General features: G+C 40.6%; 1 protein-coding gene across 1 annotated transcript in view; it reads right to left on the bottom strand.

Annotated features, from left to right (window-relative positions):
• The window catches only part of PKHD1 (PKHD1 ciliary IPT domain containing fibrocystin/polyductin), a 272,533-nt gene that overhangs the window by 76,787 nt on the left and 173,644 nt on the right, over positions 1–22,102 (bottom strand). The window contains exons 51-55 of the mRNA XM_030448416.1: positions 21,621–21,740; positions 13,709–13,846; positions 5,345–5,458; positions 3,972–4,059; positions 1,120–1,274 (exon numbers count right to left, since the gene is read on the bottom strand). Coding sequence (XP_030304276.1) covers positions 1,120–1,274; positions 3,972–4,059; positions 5,345–5,458; positions 13,709–13,846; positions 21,621–21,740 — 615 coding nt within the window. The remainder of the gene's footprint in view (positions 1–1,119; positions 1,275–3,971; positions 4,060–5,344; positions 5,459–13,708; positions 13,847–21,620; positions 21,741–22,102) is intronic.

The raw sequence follows: 22,102 nt of genomic DNA on the forward strand, positions 1-22,102 counted from the left end.
GGTGTCCCTGCTGACTGCAGGGGTTGGACTGGGTGAGCTTTAGAGGTCCCTTCCAATGCAAATTATTCTATGATGATTGAATCATCAAATCATATCTTTAGATATCTTTAGATATCTATCTTTAGATATCTATATTTATCTATAGATATCTATCTTTGGATATCTATCTTTAGAGGTCCCTTCCAAATGATTCTATGATCCTTCCTTCCCTCACACAGAAGAAAAGCTGTACAGAATCTGCTGGAAATGTGCTATGATTTGAACTGGTTTTTTGTTTGTGTGTTTATTTTTTAAAGCCATTGTCATATAGAACTATGCCATGGAGGCTACTGTCAATTAACACTAAGGGTAATTGCAGAACTGTGCTCAGCTCCAAGTGAAACTTTGTTTACTAGCACAAATATAGTCATTTAAAATACGTAATATTTCTTTTTATCATACTAACTCTGTGCCTGCTAGCTCAGATAAAGATCAAATTTTAAAAATTGTTGCTATGCACAGGAAAAATCCTGCTTTTGGAGCTCCAGAATTTTACCTGTTAATAGACTAATTTTATTTTTATTAAAGAGATAGTAATAAATTTACTTTATATGCTGCAATAGAATTAAATTATCAACAGTGCCTCTCTTTTTCCATTTAAATATGGGCAACATGAAATCTACACAGGAAGTAGAACAATAACAGAGCCTATATTCATTTACATCCTAGATTACAAATAAGTTAATTTTATGCCATTTAGCTGATACAATTTTGCACTTGAAAGTCCACAAGTTTGATTATTTTAAAATATGCAAAAGGCCAAAAAAAAATTTGCATTTATTTTTTCCTTTAAATTTTCAGTTAGTTTTTCTCTATGTTAACCAGTTTCACATAAAACATGAAAGCCCAGGAAGTTTCCCAAAAGTATTCAGCACTGGGTTAATCCTCTTCCCATGATTCACATCAGAACCATCTCGTCTGCGCAGATTTGAACATCACGTTTTCCTCATCAAAACAGAAAGGGAAAAGCATAGGAAGAAAAAAATAAAAAAGTTAATTTAGTAAAATAAGATATGGTGAGATATGGAATGGGATGTCTGTGCTTCAGAAAAAACCTCTCCCAAATGACAGATTCCTTACCAACATGCCTGTGCAGAAGGCGTTCATGAATTCTGATGCTGTGACCATTGACTTCTTTAAGTGTAACCACTTCAGCCTGGTGAGCTTCATAGGAGGAAGAGCTGATGACAATACTTCCACCATCATTCCAATCTACTTCATCCTCCACAAAAATCCTGTAATGCCAGCATATTAAGTTAATAGCATTCCATGTAGGAGAGTTATGCTCACAGATTTCCTAAGAAATGAACAACAGGTTTGCCTTGACAGATCTCAGAAAGCATCCACAGGCTATGCTCTAGGAAAAGCCCTTTCAGGGCTTTCTGCAAAAAAACAGATGTCTGGGGGAGGAAATTAATTCTGAAACTTCTATTTCACACTGCTGACTAACAAGGTATTTCTGTTCCAGTACAGTGTCACAGCCTTCAAGTAAGTTGCTTACCAAAGACTTGTCAGACAATTTTTGGTGCCAAAATTATCCTACAAAGCTGAAAGTCAACTTTGGACTCAGCCAAAAAAATGTAGGTGTCCATGTGTAGGGTTGTGTGTGTTCATGCTCAGGATTTAAACTTCCACTATGGTTGTTTGGCACAGTCAGTAATGGGTGGAAGGCATCAGCTGGGCACAGAAAGCAAGATTTGATTCCCTAAAGAAGAGCAGCTCTTGCTATCTGATATAGCAGATATCCAACACAAGATATCTAGTACATCTGCTAATAGATATGGTAGGACTTGTTCATGGAGTGTTCATGGAAACACAGCTAGAAGCCATGGAAGCAACTCAACTACATCTCACATGAGCCCCAGAGCACCTCATATGAGTCCAAAAACTATGTTTAAGTACCCAAGTCCTGCTCTTGGTAATTCCTACCCTCTAGACACCAGCACCTTGACCTCTGCTGAGTCTAGTGGGAACTTAGGTTCCTTTTAAAACATTACACAGACACCAGCATTTGGTTTAATCTAGAAGATCCCTTTTTGCATTCAAAGTTAAATTTGCAGCTGAGAAGTTTTTAGCTTGACACAGAAGAAATAAAAGCAAAATAGATAATGATTGGTGTTTACATGTATTTGATAAACATTACAGGGTGACTGGTGCTGAACAACACTCCTTGGGTATCTGTTGAGACAACAGCAGTGAATGAATTCAGAGAATATCCCATTGTGCATTCAAGAGTGACAGAAGTGAAGGGAAAAAAAAAGTCCTAAAATAATGTAACTAGTGAGCTACATTGCCAAGTTCTTCTTGATCTCGCTTCTGAGTGGATGAGTAGGCTCCAGGTGAGCACTTATCCCCTTCTTTTTGAAAACCTAAGTCCTTCCTTAATTCAAGTGCTAATTCAGGCTGGAAAAATATATACAGCAGCTTCTCTCAGTCAATAAAAAAGCTGCAGCCTTCAGCATTCATATTCTACCATAGATTTGCCTGTTTCTAGCCACATCAACTATTAGCTGGCTATTAGGAGACTTTTAATTGTAAATAGCTTTTTTTTCTTCTTCTTCTTCCCTTTTTCTTTCTTTTACCAATGGAAACAACTTCTGTCATATTTAAGATGGATGAATGAACTCCAGATATTTGTATCTTAGCACCTCATGAGATTTCACATAAAACCATCTGGACAACAACCTGGATCCATTTCATCCAAGTATTTAACTCATATGCTTCAGCAAAGAATCTGCTTACACCGAATCAAGGAAGAAGAAGAATTTCCAGAGGCTGATTCTAAAGTTGCATGATAATATCAGCAATCTGGAAATATCTTTCTCTCCACTCACTGCTCAGCAACCCTTTACAATTAATCTACACTAAGCACTCAAATGTGTTAAATCTAACAACAGTGAAACCTCCCTGTGAGGTCTTTGTGTTCCCATTGCCCATCTTTCCAATGAAGAATGGAATGGTTCCAAACTATTCCCTCCCCAAATGCTGAAAACCCAAATGTTCCACAGAGAGCTGGGTAGGTGTTCACCTCACACCAACTAATTAATGGTCAGGGCACAGAAGTGGAGACCCTTATGCAGATGTGTGCTCTGGTTCAGGTGAAAGGTTTGAACTTCAGGCCATGGACACTTATTTTAACTCAACAAACATCTGTGACAGCTCCATGGAACCTTCCTTAGGTGATGGTTTTGGCTGAGCCTTCAGCCTGAATTCATGGGTAAGTGATGATGAAGATGAATCTGCTGTAAGAACTGTAAAACCAGATGGATGGGCAGCAACCAGGGACAGGGAAGGGAACATTTCTAAAGCTATTTTTGCCAAGACTAAGGAAAAATGTGTCTATAGCTTGGAAGGCTCACTCTTCAGGCTGTATGTGTAGCATTATACTCTGAGCAAACTGCCATTTATTATTTATACAAAAAAGTTCAACTCTTATAGGAGAAAGCAAGATGTTCACTCCAGAAACCACTTGGAATGATCTAAAGCTGTGAAGAACATGGTTCAGATCCCAGTTTTGCTTAATTCAGGGATTAAATTTTCATGTAAGTCTCAAACTAAAGTGAACATCATAATCACCAGGATACCACCTACTTTTGACTGCAGCTCTTCCTTCTAAAATGAAAGAAAAAGGCAGAGGGAGTGATGGAGGAAAGGAGGAGAGGAAGAAGGGAAGAAAGCCAAAGCAAGGATAAAAGGAAGGACAGAAGGAAAGAAGAAAAATTAAGTTTCATTCTTCTTTAAAACTAATATTAATCTAAAAATAGCACAATTTCTTTGTCAGCTGTAACATAGTTGTTGTTCTAATTACACAAGGTTTAAAGAAAACCTATCACAGAAGAAGAGAACAGTACAACTCATAAGAACATTAATTCACGTCATAGGAACAGGAGGCAAAACTTAATATTTGGAGTCATATTTGTGCAAAATACCACCTTTCATTGCCAGGAGCAATGTTAGTTCCCAGATGTGTCCAAGATGTCTTAGGATAAGCACTAAAAATTTGCACCTGTCCATAAATCCCTGGAAAATAAAACAGAAGCAGGGTTTCAAAGGGTAGAGAAAAGAGAGATATGGGAAAAACTGCACCAAATACACAGCTCTCATTATATTTATTAAACATGTTTCTATATTTTATGCAAAGTGACAGCACGTATCCCCCAATTGAAATACAAAGTGAAGTAGAAATAAATCATTAAAAATCATAAATCATAAAATAAAATGACCATTACAAGCAAACAAAGGAGGATTGTCCCAGAGGGGAATCAATAACACATTGGAATTACAGAGAAAGATATTTATTTGAAATAAAAAATAAAAATCTATCTAATAAACAAAAAAAGTTAAAACTCCAGGAATGTAGGATAAAAAAAAACTACTCAGATATTATTTCTATTTCTGATCTGTGAAAAAATGTACTACTTCTCCAGAAAAATAGGGATTCAGAAGAAGAAAAAAAAAAGATAAAATACAGAAGCTTTTCATAAAATGACATGTTTGGCATGTTCCAATTTACAGTCAAAGAGAGAAAAAATTTCTGCTTTCCATCATTGAAATATTTTGCTTCCATTTGCTGACCTGATCTGAAATCTTTCAGTCTGAATCAGTTCAAAATTTGTTCTATATCTCTAGCAGTGACATTCTACTTCAGAGGAACTGGTCTTCAAGTGTTTCATGAACCCATTTTAAAACATGGAAAACAGAAAAAATTTACTTCTTTCTCTGACCATAAGAATCTGAGAACATGTTAAAGTTTACATAAACTTTCTTTTTTCAGTCTTTAAATAGGTCCAAATTCTTGGAAATATTTGAATGTGTGTATTTTAATCCATCCAGTAGCTCTCAGATATAATTCATCTCACTTAAAGGCAGTAAAAAACTCTAATATGAATTTAAGGTCATCATCCTAGCCTGGAAACTTGAGGGCAATTTGTTTCATCCTAAGGGAAACCAAAGATAACTGAGCCCAAATTACCCTCTGGCAGTGTGCATTTCACTCAACAAGGTCATTTGAGTTTCAGTACCATCAACTTTGACAACTACACTCTAGACCCTTTGATCTAGAACCAAGACCAGCCCTTGTGTATGGCTGGAAGTCCTTTTAAGTCCTCTCCAGATTCTCAAATAAAGACCTCAGGACTTGACACCTAGTTGCTTACTTCTGTCAATTTTTTCCTGAGCCAAATCTCCACAGAAAAACAGGGAATTAACCTGGTGAAAATTTTGGCTCAAAAAAATGTGTGTACATTTGTTAGGTATTTTTGCTTCAGCCTGGTTTCTTATGAAAAGGTGAACTCCTATTTCATACCAATACTCCCTGGGTGGGCAGTTATTCCCTCCAGACGATCACAGGAAATCCCTTCAGATGCCCGAAGCAGGACCAGCAGCTTTAAATCCCTTTCTAGGGGATGTTGATAGGAGCCTGCAACAAAGACAAAACAGCAACAACCCACCACAGGGCTATCAATAGCTTTTCTAGTGCTGAATTAGGGGAGAACTGGCATCTGTCAACCAAAATTTAAAGGTCTAAATGTCTCAGTTAACATTTCCCTCCTCATCCCCTTTTCCATAGAATCACAGACTTTTAGGGGTTGGAAGGGACCTCCAGAGTTCACCCAGTCCAACCCCCCTGCCCCAGCAGGATCCCCCAGGGCAGGACACACAGAACACATCCAAGGGGGTTTGGAAAAGCTTCAGAGAAGGAGACTCCACAACCTCTCTGGGCAGCCTGGGCCAGGGCTCCCTCACCCTCACACTCCACAAGTTTCTCCTCAGCTTGAGCTGGAACTTCCTCTGTTCCAGCTCCAACCCATTATTCCTTGTCCTGTTCCTGGGCAACACTGAAAAGAAATTGGCCACATCCTTTTGATACCCACCCCTCAGATATTTACAGACATTGATGAAATCCCCTCTCATACTTCTTTTCTCAAGGCTGAACAGTCCCAGGGCTCTCACTCTTTCTTCACAGGAGAGATGGTCAGGTCCCTTCATCATCTTTGTAGCTCTCCATTGGCCTCTTTCCCATAGAGCCCAAAATTGGATGCTTTTTTCTTTTATTTTTTTTTTCCTATCTGCTCCTCCACAGTTTCACCAATTCCCAGATAATCATGAGTTCCACAGCCAGAAAGGGTCAAGTTCCACAGCCAGAGTGGCTGGAGAGCAGCCAGGCAGAAAGGGACCTGGGAGTCTGGATTGAGAGGAAGCTGAACATGAGCCAGCAGTGTGCCCAGGTGGCCAAGAAGGCCAATGGCATTCTGGGCTGTATCCGGAACAGTGTGGCCAGCGGGTCCAGGGAAGTGATTCTGCCCCTGTACTCAGCCCTGGTGAGGCCACAGCTTGAGTACTGTGTCCAGTTCTGGGCCCCCCAGTTCAGGAAGGATATCAAGGTCCTGGAGCAGGTCAAAAGGAGGGCAACCAGGATGATGAAGGGACTCGAGCACAGACCCTATGAGGAGAGGTTGAGAGAGCTGGGGCTGTTCAGCCTGGAGAAGAGGCGGCTCAGGGGAGACCTCATCACTCTCTACAACTCCCTGAAAGGAGGTTGGAGCCAGGGGGGGGTTGGGCTCTTTTGCCAGATAACTTTCAACAAGACAAGAGGGCAGGGTCTTAAGTTGTGCCAGGGGAAATTTAGGTTAGATATTAGAAAGAATTTCTTTACGGAGAGGGTGATCAGCCATTGGAATGGGCTGCCCAGGGAAGTAGTGGATTCTCCATCCCTGGAGATATTTCAAAAGAGCCTGGATGTGGCACTCAGTGTCATGGTGCATTGCAACCGCAATGGTGGTAAAAGGGTTGGACTCGATGATCTCTGAGGTCCCTTCCAACTCAGCCAATTCTATGATTCTATGATTCTATGAAATAGTCTTTCAGAGCCATGGAAAAATTGAGGAAAAAGCATAGGGGAGAACAACACGTCAAAGAAATTTTTTCTGTGTGAAATGGTGTTCCTATAGTAGTAAACTGTATTCCGACTGTTATTTCACCAAGGGTAGTTTACAGTTTCAGAAGAAAATGGCCCAGCTTTAAACAGATACTAAAGAAGAAAAAGTAGGGCAGTTTTTGCCCTGGAGAAATGTATGCGGAGTCCAGTAAAAGAGTTCATCGTTCCTTTAAAATCAGAGATTAAATCAATTATGCAACAGAAAACTGCAACAGATGTAGAACTAAAAAATATATACATATCTGTAAAAAATCAGGTGGCCTGTCATGTTCTTTTAATATTTAAAAATTAGTAGCTTGGAAAAGGAAGTCGATTTTGTATCCTAAAGAAACATTCCTAAGAGCAATTTTTAATTAAGGGAAATAAAGCAGTAAATTCATTGTTACCCACAAGTGTCTGGCTGATATCTGCAGATATATAAAGTTTCTGTACAGCTTTTATACGGATAAAAGACAAACAGTACAAGACTTTCATGTTCCCTGTTTGACATATCCCACACCAGAGAGCTTGTATCTTCTCCATGGACATGGAGGAAATTCAATCTGACAGTGTCCATTGTCCATCTAAACCATCTTTAACTGATTTCAATAGGAGAAAAACAGGAATTTGGCTATAACCAAACACCAGTTTCACAAAAGAACATTAATGATAAGCACGTTCACCACTGATGAACTAAGTTTAATAAATACCTGCTTTGGGAAGAAGAGTTATGTAGACATTTGTGCATAATTTTTTATGCAGAGTCATGGTTTTCTTCCTTCACCTTCACAGTAAGTTGTGCTTTAAAAATACTCAAAAAAAAAATACTTTAAATACTCAGCCTGAACATACTTTCCCTCATCTCCAGGTCAACCTTACCCCCTGGGATAAAGTTATTAGCTAAAGTGAAGTCCAAAATGAAAATGTTTGGGGAACTTCACATTGACCTTAAATTGTTATTCACATTTGACATTTCCTAATCATGATGATCTCCCCTTGAAGTGAGGGATTGTTCTTAATTACCATTACAAATATCTGTTGGTCTTAGTATTGGTTTTATTATTTATTATTATTTATTATGTTATCATTATTAACTACAAAGCATTTGCTATTTCTTCTAGTCCAGTCTGTTAAATATAGCTATGTGATCTATCCAATTCTCAGCTCAATTTTATAAACCATTTTTTGGTGTGCTTCCAGGCTTAACAATCACAGACAAATGCTTGGAAATGTGAATTCTAGAGGTGGAAGTTATCACTCCTTTAAAAGAATTAATCTACATTTGGCTAAAAATGGAGGCTTTTAATGCTAAAAAACATGGCAATTAGTTAAGGAATATTACCCTTATTAAAGAAAAAGTCACAGAAAAAAATATAGTCAGAGTGAGAAACAAAATTATAAGAAAACTATTCATAATAGCTCATCACCACATTGAATCCCCAGGAAAAAAAAATTAAAAAATGGGAAGATAATGTTTACAGAAATATGTGCTCCAGTGGCTGGAAACTGTAAATGGTTATGACACAAAGGAACACAGCAGATACCTCTGAGTAGAAAAATGAGGTTTTTCTTAGGGATATTTAGAACAAAAATAATACTTGCTTATTTCCATTGCTTTAAATCAATGGATTTCAGTAACCTGAAATCAAGGAGTGCAGAAAAACTGGCCCTGAGATTTATTGGACTATGAAGGGGGCTGTTCTGTAGGTTTGGAGTCACCTTTGGTGTCTCAGAGCACTTGAATAAAGCTAACATTGTGCCAATATTTCAAATAAAGATAAAAGTAAGAGCCCCAGGTAATTACAGGCCTGTCAAGCTGACACTGATTCTAGGGGAAAAATAAATAAAAACGGAATGTCCAACTCTGAACATAATTAATAAATCATTAAAGGTGGATGATATAATTAATGCCAATCAACCTGGATTTATGGAAAAAAGCAGATCCTATGAAACTTCCTTGTTAGCAACTTCTAATGAGATTACAGATTTAGTTGATAAAGATAATAGCTTTGATATACTATAATTGGCTTCTCCAAGACACTTAACTTGGTAACACAAAACTTTCTGATTAACAAACTCCAGGGGTAGAAGAGGAACATGGCACAAATTCACTTACAGCTTGACTGACTGGAACGGGGGCATTGACTCAAAAAGTTCTGGTCTTGCAAGCTCTTGCAAGCATGCAATATTTTATCAGTCACCCAAAGTAGTGTGAGGATACCAAAAGTAAGCAGATGAGATGACAGAAATGAAAAAAAAAAAAATTAAAGAGATGGGCAAGCAAAGTAAACAATAATTTAGAAGTGAAAAAGTAGAAAGAAAAGTGAAGAATGTTCAAAATATAGATACTTTGCTGAGATAATCTCCAGTATCAGCTGTGCTTCCTGAATTCAAAAATTATTGGACTCTATCTACCCAGCTTTTGGAAACAGTGGAGTATTGCCACCAGAAAGGCTGAAGAGGTTTTTGGTTTTTTTCTCATGGTCAGTGCACAGGTAGATAGTCACCCAAACTCAGTTCTCCTTCCTAAGTTGTTCCTTCAGGTGTTCAGGCTGCACTCTGCAAAGAAACCTGCAAAAGCTGGGAAACATCCCATGAGTTGTCTCTTAGAGATGATGCTGCCAAATACACAGATCATAGAATCATAGAATCATAGAATTAGCCGGGTTGGAAGGGACCTCAGAGATCATCTAGTCCAACCCTTGACCCACCGGAGCAGTTGCTAGACCATGGCACTGAGTGCCACATCCAGTCTTTTTTTAAATGTCTCCAGGGACGGAGAATCTACCACCTCACCGGGCAGTCCATTCCATAGCCTAATCACCCTCTCCGTGAAGAAATTCTTTCTAATATCTAACCTAAACCTCCCCTGGCACAACTTAAGACTGTGTCCTCTTGTCTTGTTGAAGGTCGTCTGTGAAAAGAGTCCAGTTCCCACCTCGCTACAAGACTATCAGAGACTGACAGCAGTGGAGTAGCAACCAGCATCCAGAAATGAGATGGATAAGGAGTGAGACAGGTGGGATGGGATTCTGCTGCCTCAATATGGATGTCTAATGCCTCCTGATAGTCCTAGACTGATCCATACCCACTGTGTGAGTTTGCCAGCTATAAAACAGTGATCAGGAACAGAAAAATGGCTTTTTAAGCAAAGCCCAGGATACCTGAGGGTGCCCAAAGGGATACAAAATCCTTATAGTCAGGCAACTGAACTGCGTTTTCAGGGACATTCATACACCTATGCTTAGATTTTTCACCAGAGATGTTTCCATGTTCTTTTGCTGTCTGAACTGACAAAAATCAGACAATATAGCATCAGACTGTAATTTGTTCTAGATACCTTCACTGGCCAATCCCACTGACTGCAGTGGCTCCACTGACTGTATTGACTGGATCTCTACTGGACCAGGCAGCTCACATGTTGATCTGCAAAGGTTGTACCTAAATTTGGGTTTCTTAAGCATATGCACCCCCTCCCTGGATGCTCCGATCACTTCAAAGGAGCCAAGTGTCTGGGAAAGGGTCAAGACCAACTGAGAGGTGAATTGAAGAGGATGAAGATGGTGCAATGATCTTTTCAAACCTCTTTTTGAGTGAGCAGAGAGGAAGAATTGCTCTAAGTACATTCACAGCATTCCATCTTCATCCAAACTGAGCAGCCCTGGAGGGATGCTGCATTTTTGCAAGATGGGACTCAGTTCACAGCTAAAAACACAACTGGAGAAGGTGGAAAAAGTAGGAAAATGAAACTCACTTGTGCCCCAACTGTCATTATAAGACTAAGCATTAATCTTTGCTAAGACCTGGACAATTCAGGGCATACAGTGATTTCCTTTGGGGGAAGTCAATATTGGGGTTCTTAACAGCACTAAAAAGGAGGGGAGGGAGGAGATTAGAGCTCTCTTACCACAAGCAAGATGGAGACATCAGAAATGTCTGGAGTTTCATCTCTAGACAATCAAGCCTTGAGCAAATGATGACTTTAGGCTCCTTGCCTGACCTGAGTTCCATGACTGACAAGCAGCCAAAAAAAAAAAAAGAATGTGACAAGTTGAAGCTAAGAGAGAAATCTTCTCTGGATAATTGCTTGGTGAATTCTACTGTAAAACATAAAAGTAGCCTTCCAGCCAAGAGCATCTCAGTAAAGTGGAGCTCAGGATGAGTCCAATGGATCAATTTGTGTGAGAACTTCAGCATTTTCTGCCTCTTTATCAGGAGCTGAGGGCTTTCTTCATCAGTAGAACAGGGGACTTTCTGCCATATCATCCGTGCTTTAATAATGTCTTTTGGGTTAAAATGAATTAGAATATCCTAGCAGAGAAACAAAAAAACCTCTCTGAGATGCTGAGCTCATTGTTTCCTTTTTTATTCTGACACAGATGTTCTAATGATATTTAGCAAGTGAAGAAGAATAGTTAATTTTTATTTTATTTTATTATTTTTACAGAATGGTAGCACAGGGAAGTAGAAGTAAATGGTGTTTCTAAAATGCTATTGCAAATATCACCATCAAAGAAGAGACTTTGAAAGTTTCAGAAAATAGAAGAACTCCTTGTTGGGCAGCTAAGACTACCAGAGAAGAAGTAATCAGAAAGTCTCCCTGGGCTAGGAGCTTCTGGAGAAATTACTGTAGGGATAGATCCAGACATTTTATTTCTGTATTGTCTTGGGGCTCTCACAGAGTTCTTGAAGCCTGTCACAGACTTTTAATTTTCTCATAACTCCCAGCATTTCTGATCATAATTTATACTGGATTGATAACATGCATTGAAGAGGGAAGTGATGACAGAACTGTATCACTGGATTTTCTCATCCCAAATTATTTTAATAAAATTATGTTCTTGTTGATATTCTATAAACTCCAATTTTACCCTGATTCCTCCCCCCCTTTGCTATGTATTTCTCATGTCACTGAGTTCCTACACACTTACAGTCCTGTTGTACCATCTGACTTTTTTACCCTGCAGATAAGATGCCAAGTGCTCTGAAGGGCACCAAGTGAGATTTGTTTCTAGACTTTACCATTGTTCTCTAGCAGTTTAAGTGAACAAAATACTCAGGCTCTACCAGAAAGTCTTTTTTTTTGGCCCAGAGCAGGAAAATAGAAGTAACAGAATGTGATGAAAAATTGCTAAGCTGAGAACAGGGCATGAAGAACCTACATGATGGTGAGGACCTGGGGATTTGGCTCACATGATGTCAACCTCAGATCCTGCTCAGGCAATGCTGATGTCCACATCTATTAAATGTGTTTACTAAACTGTCTCATTATCTGTTTTGTGTCAGGATTTCTTTAGGGTGTGGTAGAATTGGACAGATGGGCTCCCAAACCTTCCTTTGGGCATGGAACAGTCACGATTGGACAGATGGGCTCCAAGAAGTTACCTTTAGGCCTTGAACACATGGGAAATAGAAAGATGAAGGGAAAAAAAATCTTGCCCTCCTAGTTTTACAAGCAAGCATAAGCCAGTATAAGGTGTGGAAAACTGACAGAGCTTTTACCCACCTATCATCTCCCAGCTGAAACTAGAGCAAGGATACCTCTCCAGAATATGTTGGCCTATGAATCAACAGCTGCAAAGACCTGTTTGGCTTTTAATGTCATTACTACTCACAGATGTGCTAGAGGGGAGTTTGTGCAGCAAAGAAGTACCTCAATGTTTTTTAATAAGTGTTTTTAGCAGTGAACACATGCTTTTTCCTAAAACCAATATGAAAACGCATTAAACTACAAAAGGGTGTAAGTAAGAAATGACTGAGATTCTTTTAAGTGTATATATATATTTATAAATATATATATATGTATAATAACCTCCCAGATTAGGCTTTCAACCCCCTTTTTTCTGGAGAAAAAGACAAGGCAGCAAAATAACTCTTTTGGCCAGTGCTGCATTAACTTAAAAGTCCCTTGAGATTAACAACAAACAAACATTGGAGCAGACTTCCTCAGGAGGTGATTACACAAACAAATTCTCTTTTTAAAGTTCATGAAACCAATCTTGAGAAAGGTCAAGCAGTGATCAACAACGTGATCCCAGCGTCCTAAGGATTCCTGTAAATAAATACGATGCCAGACTTTAGGAACCTTGATATTTAAAGGGAATTATGTGAGTAATTACTTCTGGGTGAAAAAACCACTGATCCCGTCCGTTGCAAATAATGTGAAACAACTCCAGTGACATTGAGGACCCTAGAAGAAGGGGCAAAGTGGTACCTCCCTGAAGTCCTGATGCTCATCTGTACAGGGGAATGAGAGGAATGAATGTACTGGGTCCAGCTGTGCCAGTTTCATGCCACAGTGGGAATTCCAGGTGCTCTGGGGATATTCCATGATTGTTTATGTTGGCTTTAAATACTTCTGTATCACCTAAAAAATATCCTACTAGTGATTAAAGACACCAAGATTTGATTGAATACTAAGGTAGATCCTGCCCTGGAGGATTTGGGTCTCATAAACCAACCCCAAGTGAGATAGGGAGTATTTTTACACGTATCAGATGCCACCAACTTCAGTGGGGTGCAGACAGGAGTATTTGCACTAAATACTCATGTAGTTAGATCCAGAGGATAATCATTGTGCTTAACAAAGATTCTGGGTGACTACATTCCAGACATCTAGAAAGTCACGTGGTGTTAGGATGGCAGGCAACACCTACAACTTATAGCAACACTGTACAGTCTTTCTTCCCTTTTTCTTGGTCTACCCGAGCAGAAATAAAGCCCAGGCATCCAGAAGACAGGCTGCTCACTTACCCACTTTCAGGGTCCCCCCTACCACCAGGATACAGGCTGCACTCAGGACATTGCTGGAGTTGCTGGGAAACTCGAGGGTCCCCAGGATGTAGAGACCTCTCAGAGGGGGAAGAGCTGTATCCACCAGGATGGTCTGGTCTGAGAAACAAAGCAGAGAATTTTTTAGAATTATGGCAGCCTCTCAACATTACTCACCCAAAAAGTATGGCATGGAGGTGAAAAATTATAACTTTGTTTGGGGCTTGCTTTATTTTGATTGTTTTGCTTACAGCTACTGGAGAAGGGCTTAAGCATTTGTGCAGCATCCAGAGCTTCATCTACAGCTGAGGCTCCATGGTGTCACTGTAATTTGGCAAATTAATAAGGAAACCATAATTACAATGATGCTGTTGCATGATGAAGCCTCAACTGATGCTGTTTGAGCGTTTAAAAATGTATGTGAAGGGCAGAAAGTCAGAGACATTTGTCTCACTAGGTGAGTCTGACTCTGCTTATGAAAGTAAATCTTGATCACTCAATGCAAAGAGCCAGGACTGTGTCCAAACAGAATTTTTCCCTCATGGCATCCAAAAGAACAAGACTGGAAGAAGTGAAAAAATCCAACAGTGTCAATTAGGTGTTTCGTGGCACAAAGTCCCCACCTTGTTAACAGGAGTGGTCAGGGTGACAGCCTGAAGCCACACACCATAACCTACCTCCAGTGACACCCTGTCACTGCTTTTCCCTCTCTGTAATTTGCCTTTGGTCCCTCAGGTTTTGTGTATAAAAAAAACCCTGAGAGCTTTTTCCTCTTCTCCCACCTCTTCTCCCCCAGCCAAGAGGAAAGCTTTGCTTACAGCAACCCAATCCACAGGAACCCAGAATTCTTCAGTTCTATATTCACAGCACTACTGGTTCCCTACTAATAAATGAGTTAACAGTGACCAGGAGAAGCACCATTCAGATCCTTAAGGACAAACCAAAGAGGATATTTTCACATTGCAGAAGAGATGGGGGATGTCCAGGGAGGGGGTTGAGTCACCATCCCTGAAGGTGTTAAAAAATCTGGCACTTCAGGAGATGATTTAGTGGTGAAGGTGGTGTAGGACTGATGGTTGGACTCAATGGTCTTGAATGTCCTTTCCAACCATGATAATTCTACAATTCTATGAATGTCATTGATGGAGCACAACAACAGCATCACTTCTCATCACCCAAGTCTGCAGCCTGGGAACTTTTTAAATATCACTCAAGCTATCCAAGTAGGACATGAGGAAGGATGTGAATGGTGTATTGCTTCCAGGTAGCTCACCACACAGAGGTGAATTCCACCCTGAAGGTCTCTCTAGTGCTCTTTGATGTCACTAGGAGATTCTCAGTTGGTTACACTGGAAAACAGCTCAGGCCCTGAAATTGTGGCTTCCACCTCCTTTCATTATTGAGCAGAAGGAGTGTTTCTAGGTATGGTGCATCTCTGAGTTAGTGGATGTCCCTGGAAGAATGAAAAGGAAGGTATTTCCTTAACAAAGGGCTTGATGATGTGATCTAATTGTCACTTCCATAGAAATAGCTTGCAGTAAAAAAGAATCTTTAACACAACGACAGCTGCCAAATCCTACCCAGAGATTTGCTGGGACTTGCATTGATCTCATATGCATTTATTGTGAAGCACAGCTGTACAAAACAGGGCAGATTAAGGAACACGCATTTTCCAGTGGATTTTGATGGAGGAGTTAGAATGGGACATTTGAAACAGCTTTGATGTGGAACATAGTATCACATTTTAGGAACACATAGGAAGTGGGTCAGCTGCTTCACAGTTCTGCTTCTGCCTTATAATCATTAGTAACTGCTATGGATGATCATGTCACAGGTAGGACAGGGAAAATACTTTCCCAAAACATGTGATTAGGGGCTGACTCAAACCATTTGGCAAGAATTTTTTTTAAAAGATTTTAAAAGAAGAATTTTTCCAAGCCCTGTTTCAGTAAGCATAAGCTAAAGCTACTTGGAGTGTACTCAGATCTGAACTAAAAAAAGTGAGTAGGCTGTCATTAAAATAACATGTCCTAGGTTTTAACTCTGGCTTTGCAGACCTAAAGTTTCTTGTGTTCAAGAGAGAAAATTTTTGCATGTTCCAGTGTCCTGGGTCTGCTTGCAGATTTGTTTCTCTTCTACATACTTGTTGTGACATTATCCCTCTAATTTGATCACCCCATCTCTTCATTTCCCATTTTTTCTTCTTACTCTCTGGACACTACTAAGGATACACTGAAAGCTCAAGGACTATCCCAAGTACTACACCATGCCACAGTTACTCCAAACACTTAGTCTCAAAAGAAATTCCCTGCATCTTTGTGTTGAAGCATCTTTCAAGCATGCACAATTTTCACAGCATTCAGAGGTAATAAGTCCCTACAGTACAAGTGCACTCTATTTTTTTTCCCCTAAACCTCACATTGTTAGTGCCTGATACATTTTTGCAGGCATGAAGAAGCTCCTTTCTATAATCTCTTCACAGGACAGGTAGAGTTCTATGCCCTGCAGAGCTGAGAAGTGAAGGCACAGTATGTGAGGATATGAAACAGAGAAAAGAATAAGGGGGAAGGTGTTGTTAAAATGATATCTCTCAGATAGAAGGGGAATCTGGTTTGTGAAATCACAGCTCGAGAATGTGGCAGAACGCTTCAGTTGACAAAGGCCGTAAGTAGATTCATCAAACACAGACTGAAACATTTTTACAAGAAGAAGTGCTCCTAGGCATGCCATTTATATGTCAAGTTTCAGTCTAGAACAGATATTTTTGCTGACTTGCACATCCTCCTAAAAAAGGTTTTATGAAGGAAATGCTGACTGCTCTGTAACTGCAGCATCATGTATGTGAGCCTTGAAACACAGGAATGTGAAATCTCTCATTCAGAGACATCCCTGCAAACCCGTAGTTTCCTCAGTTTAAAAGAACAACACTCTGGGGTGTGATGCTTGGGGTGTGAAGTCCTCAGAGGGTGAAATGTTGCTCTGTAGAAACGAAAGAAAACTCCTTTGAGCAAAAAAAAAAAAAGTCCTACACTTGGGGAGAAAAGCAAACAGATTCAAAGCAGAATTCCTTCCATGGTCTTTACAGAATACACTCATTTATCTAGTAGAGGGATTTGATGACAAAGGGGTTAAATCATAGACTTTGGGCCACAGAGCTCAAGGGATTTACCTTCAGATGAAGACAAACCAGAGTTGTTTTTCTCCCATTAAAACGTTTATATATGAGCAAATAACCACTTCCAGCAAACAACAGTCTGAGCCTGAAAACAGGGCTGTGCTTTGTTATACATAGACTTCCTTCAGACAAAAGCTCACAGGTATGCCACTGCCTTAATGTTCAGATGTACAATACTAAGAAGTCACTAATGACTCCAGCAATGACACAAAATGCCTTTGATCAGCTGCCTCACTGTATAAAACACCATAGCATGCCATTGAATGGAAATCAGGCACAACAGAAGAGCTATTATATGAGATACAGTACTCGGGCATTCATCTTTTCAAACAGCAGAAGTTCAAAGAAAATCAAAATCGGAAAATGGAAAACAGAGTGAATTCCACTACTGGAAAAGAAAAAAATATATAAAAACAAAAATTTAAAAAAATAGAGAAATTGCCAGAGGGTACATGATATCATATCAATACCCTTCAAAACAACATTCCATTGCCTGGAATTATGACCCATTCTCCTTCCGCTCAGAGCTTGCTGCATCAGGAGTGTGTCACACTGAAAACCATAAAGCAAAGCCCTGAAAATCCAAGGGCCTGAGAAACTAATACCAGTGCTGGCCACCAGAATGGCATGACTAAACTCATCCAGCTTGGTTTTCAAGGTGGTGGGACTGCTGAAGCCTGATACAAGCGGGAGATCCTCGTGGGATGGCTGTGGCTCTGTAGGATGAACCTCCAGAGATAAAAGCACAAGTTGTTGAAGCCTGAGCTAAAGATTTCCAGCTGGGGCTGGCAGAGGATTACAGAACCATAGAATTATAAAATCAAAAATTTTCAGGGCTGGAAGGGATTTTAAAGATCATCTAGTTCCAACCCTCCTGTCATGTGCAGGGATGTTTCATCCTGCTCAGGCAACAACTTGCACTCTGGTTTTAGGCAACCTTTCTTGTCCTGGCCCCTCAGTTCCTCATAGGCAGAGGACATTCCTGTCCATGGTGTGACTCAGATCATGTGGAATAACCCAACCTTTGTCCTGCTGCCTTCCAACCAGTAGGCACCAGTATGCTAGAAAGAATCCCTATATCAATTGCATCCCTCATGTGCAGTGCAGACATTCCCCGGTTAAACTGTCCAAACCATCACTACCCTGAGTTTGGGAGATGTTACTTCTGACCCCAGAGGCTGTGTGGTCATGCTGCATAGCACCAAGAGCTCAGCTAATGAGCTTTGCCTTTCAGGTGAGCTAATTAGTTCTGGTACAGGAAGCACGCTGATGCAGCAGTATAGTTTCCAGCCCTAGAATTAACTGGGTTGGGCTGGGCTGTGGGCAGTAATCTGCAATGCTTCAGGCAGAGCTGAGTCAGGAAGGACCTTGTGGTATGTGACAAAATCTCATATGGCAGCTAAAATGAGTTAATTTATTGAGAGGGTTGCACACACCTTTTCAGGAAGCACAGAGTTTTAGTCAGAGGTGAGTTTTCATGATAACCTCAGCATCCTGTTTGCACTCTCATACTTTAAACAACTCCAAACCTTAGCCACACCTTTTTATTTCTTTATTTGACTTTCTGATTTTTGTCATCTATGTCCTGTGAGCACCTGATCACACTTTCCATAATTACCTCACTGTCAGTGCAGAGGCTTAGCTACCAGTGGTACCAGTGGTACAAATTCTACCCTTGTGCCTCTTCATACCAGCATCTGACACATGACTTTGAAGGCTGAAATGATCATAGAATCATAGAATCAGCTGGGTTGGAAGGGACCTCAGAGATCATCAAGTCCCACCCTTGGTCCACTACCGCTGCAGTTCCCAGCCCATGGCACGGAGTGCCATGTCCAGTCTCTTTTTAAATATCTCCAGGGATGGAGAATCCTCTACTTCCCTGGGCAGCCCATTCCAATGTCTGATCACCCTCTCCAGAAAGAAATTCTTTCTAATATCCAACCTAAACCTCCCCTGGCACAACTTGCCCCTTGTCTTGCTGATAAGTTGCCTGGGAAAAAAGAACAACCCCCCCCCCTGGCTCCAACCTCCCTTCAGGGAGTTGTAGAGAGTGATGAGGTCTCCCCTGAGCCTCCTCTTCTCCAGACTGAACACCCCCAGCTCTCCCAGCCTCACCTCATAGGACTTGTGCTGGATCCCTTCACCAGCCTAGTTGCCCTCCCTTGGACACACTCCAACACCTCAATCTCCTTCCTGAGCTGAGGGGCCCAGAACTGGACACAGGACTCAAGCTGTGGCCTCACCAGGGCTGAGCACAGGGGCAGAATCCCTTCCCTGGACCTGCTGGCCACGCTGTTCCTAACACAGCCCAGGATGCCATTGGCCTTCTTGGCCACCTGGGCACACTCCTGGCTCCTGTTCAGCTTCCTGGCAATCCAGACTCCCAGGTCCCTTTCTGCCACTCTGTGCCCAGCCTGGAGCTCCCCATGGGGTTGTTGTGGCCAAAGTGCAGGACCCAGCACTTGGCTGTGTTGAACCTCATCCCATTGGAATCAGCCCAACTCTCCAGTCTGTCCAGGTCCCTCTGATCTGTTCTTTTGACAGTCATGAACTGACACTGGTGATCTGGTTATAATCTGTTACACAAGAACTTGAAACCAATGATCTGGTGTTGTCTCTGGCCTTTTTTTCAGAGAGTTATGAAGGATTCAATAAGCAATGCTGTGCAAAAGCCAACCATGAGAAGAGGACCCAAAAGGTCCCAGTGTTTAATGATGCGTAAGGGGTCAGATACAGTGGGGGTGAGAATGAAGTGGGAAACTTGGAGACAGGACAGAAAGGACACATTCAGTGCTTCTGAATGGCAAGCAGACACATTTTCAACATAAAGTACTGGAGCAGCTGAAGTAACGCTGTTGGAAGAGGTAAATCCAGTGTTTACACTTGGACTTTGGGGGTTAATCCCCTGTTCTGGGACAGTTTCCCACTGGTAAGACCTTTATGTGGATGTTAGGATTGCTTGTACTGCCAGGGGAAATAGATGAAGAACTTCAGAGCATGGTTCAGAGGACATCCTCTAACTGCAAGCTAGGTTTGTATCTCAGGTGGTTCTGAACATATTTTGGAGAAAGGAAGTTCAGGCCTCAATTTATAGCACCTGCACTGAGCAGCCTGATGCCAGCTATGTGTCTCAGCTCCCACCATAATAAATTTGTTCAGGCATTTAGTACTACCTAAAATGCCCTTGGAATTCTATCCCTTGGAAAACTATCACACAGGACTGGCAAATATGACATAGGGGACATCTGTGAGCATCTAGGTCTTTACCTGGCAGAGCAGGATGCTCCTGGAGTACTTCAAAAAAGCCAGGTAGCTGCATATAAGCAAGTAAGCTGAACCCTCAAGCAATCACTGAAACCTGAAGGAGAAGTCAGATCACTCTAGATACCCACATTTGGTCACTTCAGAAAGTCTTCTTGCTTTGCTAACTAGTGATGAGGAGCTGATTAAGATGCCTAAATCTGTGCACTCACTGTTACTTTAGGTGCACATAGGACATAGAACCTACAGATCACCTAAATGGAGGGACTTTTCTGTGCCTCCTCTGGCTTCTGATCTTACAAACAATCATATTTATGCAATAAAGCTGGTGAGATGGCAGAACTGAAAAAAAAAACCAACCAAAACCCACATTGTGCTTGTTTCATAAGATATAGGACTAATGAGAAAATGGAAATTATCTACTCCTCAGCTTAATGTAAGTTCCCCCCAAAATGAAGAAAAGTATTACTTTAAACAACACGGGTTTTTTCATAGCATTTGTAAGAAAATTGAGGATTAAACTAAATATTCATAGAAAGTTGAACACAGTTCCTAATTTAACCTGAAATATGACTTTTAATGTCACAGGACAAAGAAGTCAAATGCCAACACAAAGAAGCAGAAACTTCCTTCCATAAAGACTTCATAAACCAAAACCAGGTGGAAGATGAAGTGACAAAGAGCAGTGTTATCCCCATATCCAGAAGTGGGGCTGTGGTAGGAGGAGAAGTCCTAAGTACGTCAGATATGTACCACACAGTATTCAGAAGATCACACAATAATTATATATGGAATGAAGCTCAGGAGATCATTTAGTTCAACTTTCTAGTTCAGAACAGGGTCACCTACTAGGTAAAATGATTATCACAAGTTTTCTCCTCCAGATTTCATTACAAATTGCCTGATATTTTTGCTAGCTTGTAAACTGAGCTGGGATTTAAATGTAACTCAAGCCTATGATTGAAATACATTTATAGGCTGAAACATCTAGGAAGTGTCCACAGAAAATGGCTTGAGAGGTTATCAACTGTAGTGATAACTGCAACAGGAAAATTAATGGAAGATGGTTTAATTGTGGAAACATAGAATACACATCTTGTACAAAACTCAGAGAGGTGTGTCAAGAGGTGAGCTCTTTGGGAGCACTGATTTTCGGTCTTGCAAATTCTCTGCTCTGGAATCCAAGTCCCTGCACATAACTGAGACTGAATATCAGGATGAGTAAGTGTGGGTGAGTGTTTTTGTGTGTATATGTAAAGAGAAAAAGATTATTCTGTTCCAAAATTAACATTTTTGTACTGTAGCCTTATGTGATGAGGAGCAAAAGTGGTGTCCTGCACACACTAGAACAAACACTAATGCAAAGGAATCCTTGTTGCAACACAAATACATATTCTAACGTAGACAGACTCCAGCACCTCTACAGAAATTAAACCCCTTTTCTTCCTTACTCACTGGGTAAGATGATGACGTCTTCCCCAGGGCCTGGGATGCTGCAGTTGAACCCACCCCAGCCTTTTTCCACATTGCTCCATGTCTCTGGGTGTGACCATTTCAAGACAGCATCAGAAGGAACTACAAAACAGGACATGCAAAGAGAGAATTATCATCTTCAGTAATTGGGAGAATTACCATTTCGTTGATAGCCAAGCATCTGTGGCATTAGCATCCTCCTCTTGTCACTTATAAGCAATGCTAACTGCACTTTATCTTCCATGCATAAAGGAAGCTGTCTGATGGAAAAAAAGTTTTCTTCCAGGACCATGATTTTAGAGTTAAAGTGCAGGGAGATAACTGCAAAACCATATTCAGGTTCTTTGGGACTCAAAAGAAGAGCAACTTTTGAAGTTTTTCATACTTAGGTTATGCCTTGTGAATATGCTTCACAGCAACTGCTTTAATTAAGATAAATGAATGAAAATGAAAAATAATCACCT

This window comes from Calypte anna, chromosome 3 (assembly GCF_003957555.1).
Source record: "Calypte anna isolate BGI_N300 chromosome 3, bCalAnn1_v1.p, whole genome shotgun sequence".
NCBI lineage: Eukaryota > Metazoa > Chordata > Aves > Apodiformes > Trochilidae > Calypte > Calypte anna.